Source organism: Crocuta crocuta, unplaced genomic scaffold (genome assembly GCF_008692635.1).
Source record: "Crocuta crocuta isolate KB4526 unplaced genomic scaffold, BGI_CrCroc_1.0 scaffold382, whole genome shotgun sequence".
In the NCBI taxonomy this organism is placed as follows: domain Eukaryota; kingdom Metazoa; phylum Chordata; class Mammalia; order Carnivora; family Hyaenidae; genus Crocuta; species Crocuta crocuta.
Genome location: NW_027531873.1, coordinates 892,788 through 914,879, shown reverse-complemented (window position 1 = coordinate 914,879; position 22,092 = coordinate 892,788). Strand labels below are relative to the sequence as shown.

Here is a 22,092-nt window from a genome sequence, read left to right as displayed (position 1 = left end):
TTTTGGCGGGCGGCAGGTGCGGGAAGTGAGTGTCCTGGGTGGTGAAAACTCCAGTTATTTTCTTACCTTGCCACTGCCTGACTGACGTTGTCACATTTCCTGCTCTTGACACACTCAAGAGAAAAACACCCGGCAGTCAGGAGAGCTGCCTCCGGGCCGGACTCCTGCTCCTTAGTCCTCTTACAGCACTCACTCGGGCAGTCTGGACCTCAAGGCATATCTCCTCTGGCAGGCCGGGGCTCTGCCACCTCGTGTGGAAGAGCAATCCAAACTCCTGTGGAAACTAACCAATGACCTTACCTGTCTCATAAGGGTGTGATGGCTGCTCACCTATCAGGCGAGTGTTCTGAAGCAATTAGGAATGTGGGATGTAAAGGGCATGTATTAGCACTGAGAAAACTTGGCTCCAGAAAGGTTTTTGTGCTTCACAGGCCAAAACAGGACTCTAAGTCATAATACACACAAGCCACATTGCACATAGAGTGGCAGGAAAGTTGTCTTTCTAAAAATCATGGAGAAGATCTCTTGGGATTAATAAAGATCCAGTTATAGGAAGCCCTTTAAATTATACCCTAAATACTAATGGAGAGGATTTCCATAGCCTGCTCAAGTAGCAAACTGCTCCCAGGTCCTCCTTTTTATTAAAAAGGTGTCTCAGAGCAGGAAGATGAAGAAAGAAAATACATGGCCTCCCCAAATTAAGAAATCAATGACTAGTAAATTAAGATCCTTTAGACACTTTTGGTTTTTAACCAATGGTTGAGTCATTGCCATTTACATATAGATTATCCTAGATGACTTCTCAATCTGTAAAGGAATGATAGCTGGAGCATGAAGGAGTTAATGTGAATCCACTTATGAGCATTTAAATAAACTATCAATTATAGGGGCGCCTGGGTGGCTTAGTGGGTTAAGTGTCTGACTTTGGCTCAGGTCATGATCTCACAGTTCATGGGTTCAAACCCTGAGTCGGGCTCTGTGCTGGCAGCTCAGAGCCTGGGACCTGCTTTGGACCCACTCTCTCTCTGCCCCTTCCCCACTTATGCTCTCTCTCAATAAACATTAAAAAATAAAAATCATAAAGCTCCCTTTACAAAGGGAAAAAATTTAAGTACTGCTACTTTAAGCTTTCCATTTTTTTTAGTGTCTTTATTTTTTTTTTTNCGTCATTTGCAACTATATTTTCCCATTCCGTTGCTTTAAGCTTTCCATTTTTATGTTCCCAAATTATTATGAATTACTGAAACCTATTCTTGGAGTTGTTGCGCAGTGTACTAATATTCCAGTTATAAACTGGAAACAGGTGCCTTCTGTCAGGCCCATCTTGAACACAAAGCTTCATGGTGGTGTTTTCAGTCCTTGTGACCCAATACTCTCAGTAGTCCTGGCCTTTTATAGCTACTACCTCTGCTTTCCAGAGGGTGGCCTTTCAAAGCCCCCTGGGTTCCAGAGTTTGTTTGGGAAGGTTGCACTATGGTTAATCTTATTATGAGGATTAACACATCATCTGCACCACACCTCAGGGCCATGCGCTGGCAGTACTCACAAGTAATATGTGGTCTCCAGCATTCCACAGCCTGTAGCTCAGCTGTGTGTAAGGCTCAAGACACACAGGGCTATAGTGTCCTTACAGACTTTGTTTTTTTATTTTTTCTTTACCAACTTTAATACTCAGTAGAAGGATCATGGAGACAGGCACAGAAAATTGGGACAAATGTATAAAGATCCTTTATTCAATAAAAGCGAATACTTTTTGAGTTCCTACAATGTGCTAGGCATACATTTAGGAAATGGNGAAACAAAAAAGGGAGGAGGTGAAAATCCTTGCCTTGAAAAATTACATTCTGATGAAGATATAAAATATTTTGGTTTTAGTATATATGCTGCCAAGGTGAGCATGGAAGATTTTGGTTTTGGTTTTAAAGTACTCTTTAAAGCCGGTTGAGCGTCTGGCTTCAGCTCAGGTCATGATCTCACGGTTTGTGGGTTCGAGTCCCTCATTGGGATCTTTGTTGACAGATCAGAGACTGGAGCCTGTATTTGAATTCTGTGTCTCCCTCCCTCTCTGACCCTCCCCTGCTTGTGCTGTCTCTCTCTCTCAAAAATAAATTTAAAAATTTTTAAAAAGTATTCTGAAAATAAAGTGATTTGTTACACGTGATTGGCCTCGTTCTTCTACAAGTAGATCTAGGCAAACATTCTGGGCCAAGCACTTCAATTAATTCAGTCTGGCTGAGCTGCCTTGTATGTTAAGCAAGAGGCTCTACCATGTTGAGGGTCTAAGCATCTCCATGGGCCACCAGAAAACAGGGCGATCACCTACCAGCAGCTCCGAAAGCCTGTTCACAAGCTCTTGTAATAGAAACCGCTAGGATCCACTTCTGACTTCCGTAATTAGTTTCCCATTTGTGGTAGGACTGTTGAAATAAGGATTCTTCAAGGATTCCGGGTTTAAACCAAAACCATGAATGTCAAAGAGAACGTTATCACAGAGGACTTTATTAAATTGTGTGCCTTTGAACAGGAATGTGTGATTTCAGCCACAAAGGTTCCTGGTTCAAAGGTTTCTGAGTTCATGCTTTTTGCCGCAAAATTTTAAATTGGAAACTCTGGTCAATCATGTCATTGGGATGGAGTTTCAAAATGCATCCCTTAAAATATGTGCGATATAATGTGCTATGTAATCTGCCCCCTCCCACTTCTCTGAAGGTAGTTTCCCACCAGACTTCTTCACGGTCACCCACTCCAGCTACACAGACCCTCTCTGTTTCTCCTATACATCAAGCACACTCCCCCATCAGGATGTGTGCAGGACCAACCTCCCTGCCTGGAATGTGCTTCTCTGGGCATCCACGGGGCTCCCTCCCTCACTTGCTTCAGGACTCCTGTCAGGCAGGTCTTCCCTGACTACACAATCCTTATTCTGCTTTCTTTTTCTCCACATGATTTATCACTGCCAGAAACATTTTATGTATTGGTTTACTGGATGGACACACACACACACACACACACACACACACACACACAAAGAACAGCAACTTAGTTTATTTTCTTCATGGCTGCAACCCTAGCACCTAAAACCAGTGTCTGCCAAACTGTGGTCACTCATACATACTTTCAATGTTTATTATATATTATTGAGAGCGAGAGAGAAACAGAACAAGCATGGGAGGGGGAGGGGCAGAGAGCAAAGAGGAACAGAGGATCCAAAAAGGCTCTGTGCTGATAGCAGACAGCTCGATGCAGGGCTTGAACTCATGAACAAACCTGAGTTGAAGTCAGACACTTAGTCACTGAGCCACCCAAGTGCCCCTCAAATATTTTTTAATTAAAAAATTAATGGGGGAAAAAAAGATTTAAAATTATATAATTGCTCATTTGGTCTAAGCTTAGTTATTTAAAATAGAGAAAGGATAGGGGAAAAAAGGTTAGGAAAAAAAGACCAAAATGTTCAAGTCTTTTTAACTTTCCAAAAATATCTAAAATAATCATTTATTACTCTTACATTCATAAGATGAAATAATAAGATGAAATAGAAGGAAAAAAGCCAAATAGCCTCTTAATTCCAGTGCTCTAAGCTAAAGCCCACAGTGGAGGGTTCCAGAACCCCACCTGCCCCCTCTCCCGATCCACTACAAGCCCTGTCTAGCACCCTTCAGGCTTTTGAAGGAGCCAGGATTGGAATATGTACCTTCTTTTCCTCCAAATCATTAATCACAGTGTCTGATACATACCAGACCCTGAACACATGCTTGATTTATGCCTGTGAGAGCTAACATAGCCAAGGGCCCCTATCACAACAAAACGCCTCGTGCAAGCATGGTCAACTTTACGTCCTGCCAAGGAACAGGCGCTTTCAGAACCAGAAATGTTCCTTTGACTATCTTTCCCCGTAAGTTTTGGAGTTCCTCTCTTTGAAGCAAGAAAGTCATCAAAGGTTCATTAGCCCATGTTACCAGCACCAGGGGATTTGGCCTCAAAGTGATCCGTCTAGATCCAGCTCCAGACGATTTGGGCCTGATCCTGTCAGCATCCACCCTTACGTCCATATCACTCATGGCTGTTTTATTAGAGACAGGGGGACACACTTATCTCCCTAAGAAGACTCCTGGGCTCCTGGAGGCCAGGCCTCGTTAATCAGCCTGGCCCCAGAACTTCCAGTGTACAGGCTCTACTGAGCACAAGATGAGTAAATGAACGCATATGCAGCCCGAAAGCCAAGTCCAGAGCTTAACTGTGGCTTCAGCTACTTTCTGCTTTGTTTCAGGAAGAGTATTTCTTAATGAACACACACTTCAGGAGCAGGAAAAATCCAACAGGAAAAATACCTCTTGTACTCCTCTTCCACTTAGGGCACCTACAGAGGCAGAGGGAACAGGATAAGCCGTTTCCCATGAAAAAGGACCCACCTGTAAAATGAGGGACTCCTTATCTCCTTCTAGACGTGCCAAGCGTTCCTGGTATGTTTCATTACTAGCAGCACTGTGGTGATTTACCTGGGACTAAAGAGAGAAGAAAAAAAAAAAAAGAATTACACTTAAAAGGCTGGGAAAACATCTCACCAACTTCCAAATGAAGTATGCAATTTGTGAGGATAGTTTCGATGGTTGCATGTACAAAACCACCCACCTAAACAGGAAACCACAAGATTTCAAAACTACTAGGAGGAAGACCATTGAAAGGTGTGCCTTGAAACCTGGCAAAATCGCCCCCCCTCCCCCACCCCGATGACCTCACCCTTGGCCAGGAAGGCCTCAACGGAACTCCAGACCCAGTGGTGCTTGACTTGACTGGGCGTGTTGGGTCTGGTTTAGGTGGAGGCAGAGCCTGCCAGAGGCACCAACGGCAATGAGTCTACTCTTTAAGGAGGCCAGGGAACTGGTACCATTCACCAAGGAACTATGTGGGAACAAGTCCTACACAGATCATGGTCTCTCCTCTCACACCAGGGTTCTCCAGAGCCACAGCACACCTCATAGCATGGAGTCCCATCCTGAGCACCCCAGGGAGCACAGAGGATGGGGGATGCCAGCCACAAGGCCCTTCATCCACTCACACGTGTCTTCCAGGAGTGGCCAGTCCCTCCCTCCATAAGGGCTGGAGCAGGCCAGGCTGGCATGCTGCGTGCTTACTTCTCTCGGCTCTCACATTATATGGAAAGATGAAACATCCTGAGAAGACCCCAAATGATAGCCAGAGGGACCTCAACGGGCTAACAGGAAACAGAAAGATCCAGAAGCCAGAAAACAGAATAAAGGATGAAGCTGTGAAACGGCAGACGGGAGGCAGAATTCATAAAATGCTCTGAGCAAGAGACAGGAGGCTGCAGTCACTTTTTGGGTCTGACCTGGTTGTAGGCAGGGAAGAGGGACAGAGGTGGCTGTTAATGTGACTGAGCTGGCCCAATGCCACCAACACTCCCTCCATACCTAAAGGAAGGCGGAAACCAAGAGGCCCAGGGTAGGCCATTCAGGGGCGAGGCAGCCTGAAAAATCAGATCTGATTGCTAAATGGGGAAGTGACAATCATCAGAATCTGGGCTAGTCTAGAGGAGTAAATGCTCTGAGGTTTATGAGGCAGTCTCCTGATTCCAAATGCAAGTCACCGTTGTGCAAAGGAGCGCGTTAGAGAGGAACCCAGGCCCAGAGGTGGCCCCCTTCTCCTGAGCTCATTTCCCCACATTCCAACCTTCAGAATGGGCTTGCCAACCCAATGTCTTCCTTGCCTTGGTCCCACCCCTTCCCTGATGCACTGATGAGGTAAGGACAGGGGGCAGGGCTGGGCCTCGATCTCCAGCAAAAACAGGGACTGAGCATTGTGCATTCAAGCCCTGGAGTCCCACTTGTGAGAGAAGCATGGGCTGTTGAAGGTGGAGCGGGAGGGCCAGCCCAGGAGCCATATCCTAGGACAAGGTAGCAGACAGAGGCTAGCCGGTCCTGCAGCGCCCGCTGCAACCACTGACCCTTACTCCTGCCTCTCTCCAGTCAGCATCTTGTTCATTGTTATGGAAGCTCTTTCATACTCAAGACAAAGGGCCTTAACAATCACAAATGACTTCTTTGTGTTGATGGCAGTTTATTGTTGCTACATTAATTGTGGTCCTCACATGGTCAAATTCTGACTAGTACACAAGGATATAATTATAACCTACGTTTTCTCAGAACCTAAAAAGAGAGGACGATAATTCTCAACAGCAGGCCAAATGCTTCTCTGTCAAAGAACTCACATGATGGTTATTTTCGGGACATAGCCAGAAAAGGACCCAGGCCCCCAAGGGAAGATGTGCACATCCAATCCCAGTGCCAAAGTCAGCATACATATGGGGCCACCCACCCCTGTAGCTGCCACTTCTCCAGCAGGAAGGGAAGGAGAGAAGACCCAAGGGACGACTACAGCAAGCCACCACACCACTGTGTCTCAGTCAAATGGAGCACAGTAGGTTCCTGACGTTATAGGTCGACACATACAATCACCCAGAGGCACAGCTGTTTTTACTAACTGGCCAAAATGCAAGTTGATGTCATAAGTTCAGTTAGTACCCAAAATGCATGCCACAGAGTAACAGATGCTAGAAGTAGATTTAAAAAACAAAAAACAAAAAATGAACCTGGATCCACTCTAGCAGCCAAAGGAAAAAGTGAAGTGCAGGGAGTTACAAGATGCATTGATCAGTACGGTAAATAAAGTCAAACCAGGAGAAACAGTACTATTCTTAAAGGGAGAAACTTCCCGATTTTCACAGAGAGACTCTGTACAATGGGATAAACATCCCAACACCCATGATGGTATCCTCAGAGTAAACAGAGCCCAGGAGAACTCACTGCTTTCCTGTGATACCCTCTAAATAGGTCAGAGGTTAAGGAATCATATGGGCTAAAGGCCAAAGCAATTCAATGGAGAACCAATCCAGTGTGGCCCAAGCAAAGTATGGCAGATACATAGTAAGCACTTACATAGTACTTGACATGAGCCAGGTACTGCTGACAGTACTTTACATGCCTTAACTCTTAATACTCCCCATAATCCTGTAAGATGAGTACTATTCTGATTCCACTTTGCAAATGAAGGAACCAAGGCACCAAGTGTATGAATGAAGTATACATGGATATTTTGCCTAAGTGACTATGTAGTAAATTAGTAAATTTTCTGTTGCAGCTTAATTAAAGAGATCAAGTACAAATTTTGTTTTAGATATTGGGATTGTATGAAAATTCACTTAAAGTTTGAAAATACTATCTGAACCTAAATGTCCATTAATAAAGGAGAGGCTAAACAAACTATGGTTCATCCATAGTGTGGACAGTTTGTGTCATTTCAAAGCATGAGGTAGATATTTGTGAACCAAAAAAATATCAGATATCCTAGAGAGTAAAAATAGCAATATCCAACAAACCATACAATGTGGTATTAGAAAACAGTACTACACAGCTCCATGGGTATATGGCAGATGTATGAAAATAAACAGACCAACTATCTGGAAGACTACATAGCCTAGAACAGTGCTCTCTCCCGGGGATGTGTCTGGGGGTGGGAGGTTCAGTCAAGGTGGGAGTTTATCTCATCCATAAACATTTTTGTAAGATGCTCAAATATTTTCTTGAATAGTTAAAATACATTTTAAGATCTAGGAACACTGTTTGAGTACCAACAACAGTGGTTTTGGGTACTTGCTTCCTTTGATAGCAGCCTTGAGGGGCACACCCTCTCCCCCAGCAGTCACACTGGTCCACGTGACAGTAATGCTCATGGCAGAAAGGCACCTCCCTTGTCCCAAATCATGGTTCTAGAGTAATAGTACATCTGCCTATCTCATTCAGTCTACCAAAATCACTACTGTTCTCCAGCAAGCTTTCAAGAAGTATTAAATGGCAGTGAGACGGAGATAACGTCCCAGACATAAGTCTGCAGTATCGCCATTCTTTGTTTTTCCTGACACACAGAGCCAGGTCTTCACAATATAGAAAAGATTGATATCTTGAAAACTGCAGTCCCTTAGAAAGGCACAGACCAGGATAAAACACCATCTCCACTTGAAGAACCTGAAAAGCATCTGAGAACAGAGCCAAGAAGAGGATTATGTTAGCATTATCTCACTGAATGCAAATATTTATCAGCTGAAGGGGAGGATTTCGTTAGGACATAAAAGACACGTGGTTATGAAAATGTCATTCCAATTATTCAGAAACATGCTTAAAAAGAGGTGGGGGAGGGTGCCTGGGTGGCTCAGTTGGTTGAGTGTCTGACTCTTGACTTCAGTTCAGGTCATAATCCTGCAGTTCATGAGACTGAGCCCACATCAGGCTCTGCACTGAGTATGGAGCCTGCTTGGGATTCTCTCTCTCTCCCTTGCTCTCTGTTCTGACACTGCTCATACTCTCTTGCTCTTTCAAAATAAATAAAAATTAAAAAAAAAAGAAGAAGAGTTAGGACACAACTTTGTCTTGTCTTATTTAAAAAAAAGAGTTTGTGGGGTGCCTGGATGATTCAGTAGGTTAAGCATCCGACTTTGGCTCAGGTCATGATCTCATGGTTTGGAGGTTTGAGTCCCGTGTTGGGCTCTGCTGTCAGATCAGAGCCTGGAGCCTCCTTCAGATTTTATCTCCTCCTCCTCCTCTCTGCCCCTTTCTCCTCATGCTCAGTTTCTCTCAAAAATGAATAAATCTTAAAAATAAATTAAAAAGAGCTTGTTTAATCAGAGGGTACACCAGTTTCCCTAACTCTAACAGTGGAATTGCAATAGAAGGCTCAGATCAATTCAGAGATCTGAGTCCCTGAGTGACTCAGGTTTCAGCATCTCTGAAAACTCTTGTCCATGTTCTCTAGGAGGTAAATCAGTGATAGAGTAGCTGCCCAGCTCTCCATGCACGAGGCTGGACTAAGACACACATGCTGGCATCCAACCAAGGGAAGACAATCAAGTCAAATTCTGAAGGGTGCTACATGCTAAATTTCTATTCCTCCACACTCCGGCAGGACAGGTGAATTTAAAGGAGAGTTCTAATCTGTTCTGCTCTATTGAGAATGCTCATGCTATTGATGAGTAAAAACAACATCTTTCTTATTTCTATTCAATTAATGAGATCAGCCCCTAGGCTAGACCTAAAAGACTTCTAATGTACTAGGTGGGATATACATCGATTTGATTTTCTCTTCTGTTTTTTAAAGAAAATTTTTTAATGTTTTTCTTTATTTATTTCTAGGAGAGAGAGAGAGAGAGAGACAGCGCGAGCAGGGGAGGGTCAGAGAGAGAGGGAGTCATGACTCTGAAACAGGCTCCAGGCTCTGAGCTGGCAGTCAGCACAGAGCCCGACGCGGGGCTCGAACCCACGAACCACGAGATCATGAACTAAGCGAAAGTCGGACGCTTAACCGACTAAACCACCCAAGCGCCCCTGATTTTCTCTTGTGTTTTGATGGTTATTTCTACAAATGTGACAAAAGAAAAATGGATCTTCTCATTCAAATTTCCTATGGTCAGAGCTGTTGCCAAATCTATAATTGAGGTTAGTTACCTGATACATTGTGTGGGACCAAGAGATACTGCATGGAAGCAAGGTATCTGTGTACTCTATGGAGGTGACGTGGCAGGTGGAGATTCACATTTCCATGTCCTCTTGCATCTTGACTGAATGTCACAGTGAAACATGCTCCCTCTCTTGTATCACAAGAACTTCTTCTTGTATAGATGTTGTCGATACTGAGTAACTTTAGCCAGGATTATTGAAGCCAAACCACCTTTGCCTTTATCAAGGCATTGCTCTCAAGAATCTGGAAAATCCATCTTCTAAAACCCAGAACTCTTGAAGGCAAGTATGAAACACAGTCCAGAACTATCAGATCAAGGACTTCCTTGACAGTGATGTTACTGAGAGTCCTCAGGAACAGAGAAAACACAGCACTGTGACTCTGGTAGGTTATGGATCTATTTTTTGAAGACCCCAAATGCTATTGCTTCTAGAGCTGGGCAAGCATAATACAGAGCTCCAATAATCAATGGTCTAAGGTGGGGCTATTTTCTAAGCCATTCTTAAGTGGAAAAGAGAGGCTTTAGGATGATTTAGCAGCCTTGTGGGGTGTTCTACGGTTGGGGGTCATGGAGCTGATCCTAAGAGTTCATCAGTCTCAGTGATTAGGAGGGCAGGGAGAGGGAGGAGAGCGGACTGTGTGTCTAGGAAAGAGAGCACTGACCAGGAAGATTCCAGCAAGGACAGTCTCTATATAAAGGGCGGTTTGGGCCAAACAAGGACACTAGCCTAATCTAGACTGAGTCTGGCCTCCACCTCTTCCAAAGGTTGGTGAATAAGCTTCTTACTCTTGGTAAGTTCCTCATGCACAGAGAGCTGAAGGCCAACAGATCCAAGAAATAAAGTAGGCATTCCATGTCTTCGGGGACACTGCATTTTAATTAGGGATGAGATTATCTGTGGACGTTTAAGGCCCCAAAAAGAAACCGTTAATAGTTATAAAAACAAACAAACAAACAAAAGCCCTCCAGACTAGTCAATTTTCCCCCTTGCTTTCTTGTTCAGGGGGAAAAAACGAAGACCAATACAGAGAATTCTTCTGAACCCTGGAATCTACTGTCTGTTCAAAATAGGCTGGATCATCACCTTTACTGTAACCACATGGCACAGGTGAGGGCTGCCACCTTCTTAGAGATATTCTCACCCTTCCCAGCCATCTGATCCAAAGCATGGATGGTTGGATCCTTTTAAACTGAAAATTTAAACTTGGGAATAGAAAATGGTAGTGGTTGTGCTAGAAGGTTCTCAGGTTTGTCAGTAGCCATGTCCTCATTCTGTGGGAGAAGCTGGTTTGCAGTAGAAGTCAAAGAAGCCAACATGTATGGAAACACAAAAGACAAGAAAGAGACTGGTGGCATTCTCATCTCTGATTTACATGGTCTCAAGGCAGTGGCAGATTTCTGTCCTTCCTGTTGGTCCCCCCCCCTTTTTTAAATAGTTTATTGTCAAGTTGGTTTCCATATAACACCCAGTTGTCATCACTACAAGTGTCCTCCTCCATGCGCATCACCCCCCTTCCCCTCTTCCCCACCCCTATCAGCCCTGTTTGTTCTCAGCATTCAAGAGTCTCTTGTGGTTTGCCTCTCTCCCTCTCTCCAACTATTTTTCCCCTTCTTCTCCCCCATGGTCCTCCTTAACCTGCACTGGGTTCAAACTGAGTTTCTGTTGCTTCTAACCAAAAGCCCTGTCTCATGTATTTGTTTTGAAAGGTGATAAATCAATGGGCTGAAATCTACTCCTTTGGAAACAAGAAAGAATTCCTGATGTTTGGATAGGATACTAAATTACAAAGAAATTCTGCCTACTGCGGATTTCCTTGAATGGGCAGTTGAAGAAAGAATTGTCAGTTCTGAGCCAACTATAGTTAATACCAGGATCATTAGTGAGAGCCAGTGTAGCACAGAGTGTGTCTGTGTGGGATGCACTGGGATAAAAATGGCTCTCCATCTCCTCCATGTGTGAAATGGAAGACTTCCTATCCACCATCTGTTGGCCTCCGTTATTTCCCATGTAGAGAAAGAAGGTTAAGGCAGGGAATAATACAAGATGCAATAGAACCATGGGTATCAACTGGATGTATGTGTATGGGGGGGTGTGGAAAAATAAATTAAAACAACAATAAATAGCAAGGTAAAGTAGAGCAAAAGATGTAAGGGTGAATGGGAAATGAATAAACAAAGGGTATTAAGAACATGAAAACACCCAACCACAATTTAAAAAGTTATACTGAAAGACTGACATATCCTACACGCTGTACAAATGTGAAGTCTGGGAGCTGGGAGGCCAAGAGCTGGGCTTCCCATACCCACCCTTTGCCCATCTGTAATTGACAATACTGTCCCAACTGGTCAGATCATCTGGAATTGCTGTGGGACCTCCATATGCATGTGCATAATTCCTATAGCCTCCTCCTACACAGGCATGATCTCTGCAAAATGAAAGCTAAGGATGGCTAGGAGGCAGGTCTGCACGAACCATGTGTGATCCTAGGTAGGTCATCTCATTTCAGGTTGGAAAAAATTATACCTCAAAGCGCAGTGCAGAGAGTCAGTTAGGTCATTAAACTGCAAAATCCGCGGGAATAAGAGCACAGAATATTCTTTATAGAGGGATGTTCTAATATTTCCTGTCTAATACAAATAGCTTTTGAATGATGGTGGAAATATGGAAATCATTTAAACGGCTTTGTTTAAGCTAAAAGACCAAAGTACAGTTACAAGCAGTTCATTTCTTGTACTGACAGTTTTAATTAATTCATCCTTTTTGTGTAAGAGAACAAAAAGGCAATGTTTCTGATCAGGACACCTATGAAGTATCTGTAAAGATCTGTACAAACAGCCCAAGGGAATAATTACCAAAATACTTTCAGGCTTTAAAGAGAAAAAAAAAAAAAAAAGGCCCAAGTTACAACATAGAACCCACTGCTAGCTAAGAGCTTGGGAATCATGCTTGTGGCATAAACAGCTATGTGTTCACTTTTCCATTGTCCCTGAGGAGATGCCCATGCTTTGAGTCAGATCTACAGGACCACAATTTTTTCCTTCTTGTGAGCATTTACTACATACTGGAAGTAATATGTACTACATACATTATAAAGGGGTGCAATGAGAATTTCAATAGCTGATAATCACCAATCATAAAAACTTGAATGTTTATTTCTGTCCCAGTCTGGGAGTCAGGTCCAATTTAAGTTAAACATGAGCATACCAGCCAAATCACCCCTGGCAGCTTCCCCAGAGCCATCACCCTCTGACTCTAGTGGCTGGTTAGATTCCATGATGCTTGCTCACTCTTGGCCTGGTCCCTCCATTGTAGCTTGGCCAAGGAAGGGCCATGTTAGGTCTCTGCAGAGCTCTGGAGAAGAGTGCTTGATGCCACAGCCAAGAGCCATACAGAATTCCCAGGAGGACTCTTTCGCCTTCCAGACAGCTTCTACCAGAACAGCACACCCTTCACACATGGTTTGGTCTGGTCCACTCACAGCGATGCTGGGTAGGCCACTTCTACAGTATTCGCCTGACTGGTACATGCTAGGAGACCTCCTGTCAGCACCTCACTTCTCTGAACATGGGGAAAGAGTCGTTTCCAGAACAATCAAGTGGGGCAGGCAAGAGGTCACATGAGGGCATCATGTGGCATGCAAGCAAGGTGTGTGGGGAAATCCTAAGGCAGTTGGCTGTGTAGTGTGACAGCTTTAGCCATCATGGTGTTATTCAGAGCCAACAGCTACTTCTCAGAGCTACTGCCTTAGGCTCCAAAATACATCTGCCTCCCTTCCTCCCATTTTTTGATATCAAGATCTGTAGTCTTCACAAGATAAAGTCACATTTCCTTCAGTGCTTCTAATACGCTGTGAATTTCAGTCCCCTCAGGATCCTGGCCACATTTCAAATACTGTCCCAACTGGTCAGATAATTTTATATGATGGCCTCTTGCTCGTAAATACATGGAGATTTTGAACAATGTACTGGATAAGGCTCTCCCTTCATTAGTCATTAGGAATGTGAGATGACAGGTGTTTTTACTGAATAAGAAAACAAGAGAAAATGTGTAGTATTTCCAGGCTGCATGGTCAAGGATTTTGTCAAATCCAGAAAAGCAATTTCAAGTGAGTCATGGCTGCCAGGCACAGGAGGGACGTCAGAGTCACTCAGGCCACACTTCGAGCTCGGAAGTACCACTCACATACCAGACTTCTTAGAAACTTGAAAAATGTAGACCTTCCTTAAAAATAAGAGGACTAAAAAATAAGAAGTGGGTCATAGGGGCTATCCTCAATTCCTGTTACATAGTTCAGGTTACCTATCACCAAGGAAACCAAGCAGTAGGAGTGTAGGTGGGTGCTTCTAAACAGGAAAGTCTCCCTAGGTTTTTGGATTAGGGAGTTAAAGGTTTTCTGGAAGTTATTATAAAATCAACTGTTCCCAGGACCAATTCTACCTTTTCTAGGCAAAGAATAGTCAAGCCAGTTTACTACTTTTGGCACAGAGTTAAAGAAGTTTTCTTCCAGATGTAGTATGAGTGCAATCGGCGTCTTAACTACTAGGAGTCCAACGAGAGATCTTATCCTGACCTTGACTTCTTTAGGCCTTCTACCTCTTGGTTTCAATTATATGTAAGAGGATAAATGTTGCTGGTAGAAGTGTCACTGTCAGATGATCTAAATGTCCACCTTTAAGGGAAAGCAAAGTTCATAAATAGCAAACAGTTTGGTCAACTAAAGTTCATGTAATCACACACTCTACACTTATCCATTCAAGGACTCAAATATTCCTGCATATGTACTAGGTGTCACTCTGCTAAACAAATTATTCAGTCCCCACCCTCAGAGAGCTCTGAGGGAGATGTGATATGTACAGTCATAGAATAAGGCAGCATCAGTGGTATAGGAGAGGGATGAATGGATTATACCCTCAAGGGAGAAGACAGACTTTATAGTGGAGTCACTGCTTGAATGAGTTTTGAAAGCTATGAAGGAACCCCCCCCCCCCCCCCAACAGAGTGGGAGAGCAGTATTTTTGGAAAGTCTTCTCAACAAAGACTATCCACAAAGCCATGACAATCAACTACCCTTCAAACACTCTGGCTTCTCCCAGACTAACACAGAAAACAAAAGATACAGTGAATACCATCTACCTATAAGCTCCCTAATCAAGGAGATGGTGTGATACACATGATGTCTCCTAATTGATCACCCCAAGGAGGATCTGGAGTGAAATAAATGCATTTGATTTACCATGATCTTGTTCCAAAATTATAGCCTTGGATAAGCTTGGTCCCTATACAATCTCTTGATCAGGTGGCTGGAAGGAGAAGGGACCTACAGTGCTGAGCTTCAGGAGAAGTGGCCTTTGTAAGTGTGCTGATATCTTGTGAAGGGAGGATATTAAAGCCAGGGTGAGAGTACGAACAGGAGGTTCTTTGAGTGGTGCACTTTTTCATCTTGCCAATGCCAACAGACACACTGGCTCATTGTTATTAATTACATTTTCAGGGACAGAGGGACAGCGTCATGTGCTGGGGTGGAGAACGTGCTATGACTGGAGACATTCGAAGTAAGCACCCAGTGCCTTTTGGACAGTCTGGACCCTCAGAAGAGCCAATAGTCAAACTGGCATGAGAGAAAGATCCATAGGTGGAAAACATGGGATTAGGTGGAAGGCCAAAGTGAGGAAAGGGTCCTTTGGTCACAAGAATCCTGTTAACCCTATGAGATTCCCAAATGGGAATGAATTCTGGGGGAAATGGATAGGAAAAGTTGCTTGTGAATTGGAGGCAGTAAGAACGTTATAGAAGGAATTTGAGAGAGGTTATTGGGGCAAAGCCAGTGTACAATGGGTTTGAGAATGGTCAGGAAAGAGTAGAATGGTAAGTTTTCAGCCCACTCTTTCAAGATTCCTGATGGTGAAGGGCAGACAAGTTATTAGGCAGACTGGAGAGGCAACTACCTAGTCAAAGACAGTCATAATTTGTCATGCTCTAAGATCAGAGGAGAAGCATTTTCTGCCAAGGACACGGACAAGCAGCCAGGGAAGAGGGGAGAAAAGAAATAATCAGAGGCATGAAAGGCCATGGAACCAGACTGGGTCAGGAGGACAAGATCCCAAGGTAGCCTTGGCCCATGAAACAGAAGTTGAAAATGGTGGCCGTGAACATAGTTATTTTGTGGTGAAGGGGAGGGAAGAGAAGAGGTTCATCTATGGATGGCTATTTTTCCTCCAGCAAAGTAGGTGGTAACATCAGTTCAGAGAGGAGAGTTCAGGGAGGAGTCTGGGATCCCCAAATGCTGTTGCCCATCTGGGGAGCTACCAATGGCTGTGCTGCTCTACATGATCCACAAGCTATTCAGCAAGTGGTCCTGGTATGTCCTGGTAGGTCACCTTGTTAAACCCTGCTGGGAAAGAGGCCTGAGGGCCTCTCCAAGACTCTAACAGAAGGAGTCACAGGTGCCAGAGGTCAGAGATGATAGAATTCCAGCTCCTGAATTATACTGAGGAATAGGATGGGTGGGCATGTTGGGTACATTGGCTAAAGATGGGATGTATCTATACAAAACTGTAAACAGCTAGAATCTTTGAGTAACCATACACACTGTTATCCTCCCTCGTGGTCTTGAAAAACATATCCACCAGTCAGTTATGGCCCAGATCATCACCATAACTAATGCTTATGATGCATTTCCTAAGCACTTTATTGATATCAAATTATTTATCTGTATTTTATGGTCAAGGTGATTGAATCCCAGCAATGTTAAAATCGTCTGAGGTCACCCAGAGTGGAGACGTGAGCCCAAGCAGCTGGATCCAGGATGGGTGCTGTCAGCCAGTAGGAGCAGCTTTCACAGAGGCTGCTGCCTATTTCTCCCCCATTGCACTACAGTCCAACCACAGTGCAAGTAGAGTCAAGGTCTGCAGCTAGGATGCCTGTGTGTCTCTTAGTCCTTGCAGCTTACAGCCCTTCTGGCCCAGGCTACTGGATGAACCATTTGAATGCCAGAGGATGTAGAATGAAATCTTGCATTAGCAGCTGGAGCTCATCCCACATCCTACTCCAGAACGCAAGCTCACTGCATAGGGGATCCATGGTAATTCCTTTTTCTTTGTGACTTTGGGCTGGAAGTTAGTTTAATCAGTGAAAGTACTAGAAGCCAGCAGCAGTGTGAAGATGCTGACAGTGGTGGTATTTCTGTTCCTGGGAAAATAAGCTTCACTCAGAGGGCAGGGGGTGGGCCCCACAGACCCTGCCTGGAGCTATTTTTAGAGACTCTTTCATGGCTCTATGGGTTGGATCCACTGTTTTCAAAGCAGGGCAGGTGTGAGCTGTTTGTGAGTCAATCAGGAACCAAACAGCTGAGAGGCAGAGGCCCTGTGGATGCTTGTGGCAGGAGATTACCTTGTCCCTGGGCTCTTCCTGTTGGAGCTGGAGGAGCAGCTCTGGGTGGCCTTCCCTTAGCAGCCATGGCCAAGTTGGCCAGAGCGAGCAGCTGCTGGGGCCTCTGGTTACTCACAGGGAGCTGGGACACAGCTGCCTCTCTTAGGTCTTTGGTCTGAGACCTTGATGCAGAATGCAGAAAGGGGCTGAGAGCCGAAAGAATCAATGGTCTAACATGTGTAGGAGAGAACCAAACTGGTCCCACTATTTCACTCTCAATCCCCACCTTCCTCATAATGTCTAGTAGGAGTTAACGGTTAGTGAGGGTTTCTTCCAGACAAGGTAGCATTCTACAGACATTATCTTACTTGATCCTGTATGTGGCAGGCACTATTATCTTCCTTACTTCATAGAGGAAGAAATTTAGGGCTTGAGGTAATCTACCGGAGATCACATAGTAATCTATAGTAATCACATAGTAAGTGTGGCAAAGCCAAGGTTCCAATGCAGGCCTAACTTCAGACTGCGTGTTCTTAATGATGATAATACACACTATCCCATCCCCCAAAGGCCACAGAACAATGTCCGTTTTCCAAGCCCACACTTCCTTCTAGCTCCCAAATTCAAAGACTTGGTCTTGCTCCGAGGCCTTGCCCTCTTGGACTGGTCAAAGGGCAAGGGCTGCTAGCTTGTGTTCCAGGCCACCCCTCATGCACCTCTTCTAGAGTCACCCTTCTGCATGGGAAGATGAAGGAGACAGTATTTCCACCTTCAAAACCCTGGGCCAAGAGAAACCAGCTCTCCAAGCCACCCTGGCTTGAGGATGAGTGGGAAAAGAGGCGTGTGAGCCAAGCAGATGGGACGTACTAGATACTTGTGATTGAGGAGCCCATTACGGGGATGGGGCCAGCAAAGGAGTGCTGGAAAAAGAAGAGCCTCGATGGAGTCAGACAAAGTGGGTGGCAATTAGGAGGATGCTGGACACAAGCTCAGAAGAGGGAGAGAACACACTTGGGAGCTCAGAGTAGATATACATGATGAGACTAAAAAGGTAAATTGAGGCCAAGTTGCAAAATGTCTCAAAAGCCAAGCAGGCAGGGGAGCCCGGGCTTTCATTTCCAGACTAACAGCAAGTCCTGGGGGCTTAGGATCAAGGTGTCAGGATTTTTTTAAGGGGATTTAAAAGAGAACAATCTGTTAAGGGGAGAGATACTCTCATCATGCTGCCTACGTCATATCCAAAACCCTGTGCTTTGTGTTTTAATGATCTTTAGCATTCTACAAGTAGAAGAAAAATAATCTGTCTTGCTAGGAGTCATCCTAGGGGTTTCTGAAGTCCCCTTGCTAGACTTCCAGCTATGCAAAGGAGCCAGTGTGCAAAGCCTGGATCTCAGGACAGAAAGGGCCTTCTTACATCGCAGTGCATGCAAAATCAGTTCCACTACAGACAACTTCTGCACAAGGTGTGTAGTTATATCCACTGGGATATGGCACATCCCAGCTGGAAGACCTCCTGGTTAAAAAGCTTCATTTTGGATAGAGGAAAAACAGACTAAGCAATGGGAAGTGTGCTTCTCACCTATTTCCCCCAGGATCTCCAGTGAAGGTTTTTGAATGCTTAAGACAATGGATATAAACCTTTGCCAAGATGTCTGGTCCCGGCAGCATGCTCTCTGCTGGCTGCAGCGCCCCATTCCCAAAGCTGAGCAGGGGCTGAGCACAGACAGGGTTTCTGCTGGCTTCTAAACCAATAATTTTCTACATATTTGGCAAAATAGAGGAGGCAAGAGAACTGGAGTGGAAGAAAGCAGGGTTCAAGGTCAGGCTGCACCATAGCTATCTTAAACACTAATAATCACCAGGTCCTTAGCCCCTCCCAGACTTTGTTAAATGAAGGGTTTGTACCAGTTGGTCCCAAAGCTCTAGTTTTGTTCAGCTGCCTTACAACACAGCTTGCCCTACACATCATAGCTAGAGTTATTGTCTTAAAGTACAAATTGGATCTGCCCGTGTACCAGGTCACTTCCCTGCCACAAGTCCCCTATCATAGAAGCCATGTCCCCCCCAACCCTTCCCTTCACCTCCCTGTGTGGCCAGCGTCTGCCAGCTCCCCCATCTCGGAGCTCAGCCACACCGGCTTTCTCTCAGTCCTGAAGCTTGCCCAACCCCTTGCTGTAGGACCTTTACACATACTAGCCTCTTTGCCTGGCATATCCTTCACCCCATTTTTCACCTGACTCACTCCTACTTTTCAGGTTTCAGTGAAGTGCTCCTTGCTCGGAGAGCCCCCTGACTGCTCCTTCTCACCCATTCAACCCCCTCCATGGTGGCTATTAGCAGGTTTCACAATTCTGCTCCTCACTGCAATAAACTTGTAACTTCAAGCTTATTTCCCAGGATAGTTTAACCTCTGTCGCCCACATTGGATGGTGGATCCACAAGGGCAGAGACAGATTCTGCTTTGCTCACCACCGGACACCCAGTGCCCCTGTCTCTATAAATATTTGCAGAATGAGCGCTGCAGAGGGTGCACACAAAAGCCGGCAGGCCCCGTGTGTGGCGGCTGGGGTTGGGGCCCTTCCAAGCCGGACACTTCCTGTCCCTCCTGCTCCTCCCCACTTACAATGTCAAATCTCTTATCTGTTGGTTGCTTTCGCCCTTTCTGCTCCTGAGAAGCACCCAGGCTCAGTGTGAAAAGAAACGGACAACCATCTTAGCCAGTTTAAAGACGGTCACAAAGGAGGGAAGAGCCTGAATTCTGCAATCACTGATGCTACTCCAGCCCCGACATTCATTTCATTCATTCATTCATCGCTCACACCACACACTTGAGCTCATCCCCCCAAAGAAAAGGCATGAAACTTGCAACCCAAACCCCTGGCTTCAGAGCTTTCAGAAGAGAGCTCTCCCCAAGGATCCTTCCTCCGGAAACACAGAAGCTCTCCGGGCAGACAGCAACAACACCATAGGATAACATCAGAGCAGGGAAGTTCAACGAGCTCTGAATTCAGTGCACTGGAAAGGCAGCAGCTTCCTCTCTGTGTCCTCAAACCAAAAGACAGTGGGGGCACCTTTTTCTGGTCATAGTGTTTGCAGCCTCCAAGTGTTTAAATGCCAGAGTTAAAATAACTAACTTTCTTCACCCTATTCGTGCCTTTCTGCACAGAGACTCATTCACCAGAATGTCAGGAGAGAAACAAAGACAGCTGACCGTTTTCTCCACTAGTGCCTATAATTAGATTCTCATGGAGAACTTGGCCACGACAGGGCTTTGCTGGACAAATACTACCTCCCCACCCCCCTCCCAAGCATCTCTTTCCCTCATCTCCAGGGAGACCCGGATAAAGCAGCCAGTCACTTACCCTCTTCAGCCATGCAAAATGCTTGTAAACATCAATGTCCCCATCCATGCTGGGCACCCATGTCAGCAGTTAGATTCCTTGGTTGAAAAAGCTCTTTTTCTGGCCAGAGACCAAATTTTCTCCTTTTCCTTGCTTCTGCCCCCTCCCCCTGGGGACGTCAAGCTGTGTTCAAGTTTCCCCCACTTCCCTGGCCTGCGTCCTTCAGCCTTTCCCTAAACAGTTTCAGATACACAACGGCTCAGACTGGACCGTGCTGCTCCGGTATCCACCCCCTCCGCCCCCAGACACACACACGTACCAGCTCTGGGATTCAGAGCCTGCAGAGCAATCAAACCTAGCAAAAAGGTAGGGAAAAAAAAGACAGAATTGGACAGGGGTTGTAAACACACACACACACACACACACACACACACACACACAGCAACATTCTTTTTGGTGATAATACCAGAGCCTGCCAGAGGGAAAGAGTCCTGAAGAAAATTCCTCGTCTGGCTTCCCTTTCTGCAGTGGCTGGAACTCATTACCGAGAGACCCCGATTTCCTGTCTCTGCTCCACTCTGCATTTACCCACAGGCTCCCAGCTGCTCTCAGTTTATTTGGGACTGGGGAGAAGACTAAAAATAAGCGCTGCTCTTGGAGGAGCTGCTGGTTCCCACACACAGCCTGACCCCCACCCTGAAGCCCACGCCTACCCCTTTTCCAGGCGGGTGTCGGGCTGGGCCCTGAGGAAAGCCTGTCATTTCCAAAAAAGAACACATTCAGAACCGGCTCCGGTCTGGGTTCCTGGCCCCGCTGGGTGTCTGCTGTCCTTGACACTGGTGGCACCGTCTGCCAGGGGCGAATCTGCCATTGGAGGAGTCTGGCCCGGTGCTGCCATCAGCTACCACGACCAGGGCTCCCTGGGGCACGTTAGCACCAGGATGGGTACAGTTCCTGTGAAGTCCCAGGCCTTGCTGACTGTCCCTCACTCCAGACTAGCTGCATCTGAAGCCAGAGGTGGGGGTAAGGTGAGGCCACCTCATGTGTGTGCCCAGGAGATTTAGGGAGAGCCCTGGGAAGGCAGTAGCTGATGGAGACAGGGAATGGTCTGTCTTCCTTTGGTGGCCTTCCAGGGTGGCCTCCCCAGCACTGCTCCCCACCCCACCCCCCAGGCTGCCCTCCACCTTCAGCCCCCCACCCCACTCCTTTGAGAGCTCCCCTAAACACAGCTTTTCTCCCTTGCCTGGCCCTTAGCACGCGGCCTCTGGCTAGGGCGATTATGAAAGCAGCCCTTGATGTGGGTGCAGCGGGAATGTGGTTACACGCAAGGCCCCTGAGAGCTGCTGCCCTAAACGACTTGCAGATGTACATCTTGTGATTGTGTGGGCCTTGCCGATGCCCTCGGGGGTCACCAGGGGGGTTCCTGGAACTGCCGGCCTGAAGGGAAGGCTCTACTGGGTGTGGGCATGCCCCCTCGCATGGCCTCAGCCTCTACCACTGCCTGAAAAAGAACAGAGACCCGGCCTGGCAGCGCGGTCCCCAGCAGGCTGGCCTAGTCACAGCAATTGGGGGCGGCGGGAGGGCCCTGGCCAGCAGCTGGCACGAGGGGAGGAGTAAATTCCTGGAGACACACCCAGATCAGAGGCTGGAAAGGAATAGCAGGCTCTGCTGTCCCCACACTGGGCTCTGGGCCCTTCTCGCCTCTGGCCCAGTTCGATAGAGGCCTGGGCCCCACCTGGTCGAAGTTCCCGGACCAGAGCCAGGATAGGATGTGTTGGTGGAATACCTAAGGTTGCAGGGGTAGGTGAGGTTTTTTTTGTTTGTTTTTCCTCTTTCCTGTCTGAAAGACTGGGAAA

General features: G+C 46.0%; 1 protein-coding gene across 4 annotated transcripts in view; it reads right to left on the bottom strand.

Annotated features, from left to right (window-relative positions):
- PPFIBP2 (PPFIB scaffold protein 2) overlaps positions 1-22,092 on the bottom strand; it is a 147,827-nt gene that overhangs the window by 60,592 nt on the left and 65,143 nt on the right. For all 4 annotated transcript variants that reach the window (XM_077772828.1, XM_077772830.1, XM_077772831.1 and 1 more), the window contains exon 4: positions 4,410-4,502. In XM_077772828.1, coding sequence (XP_077628954.1) covers positions 4,410-4,502 — 93 coding nt within the window. The remainder of the gene's footprint in view (positions 1-4,409; positions 4,503-22,092) is intronic.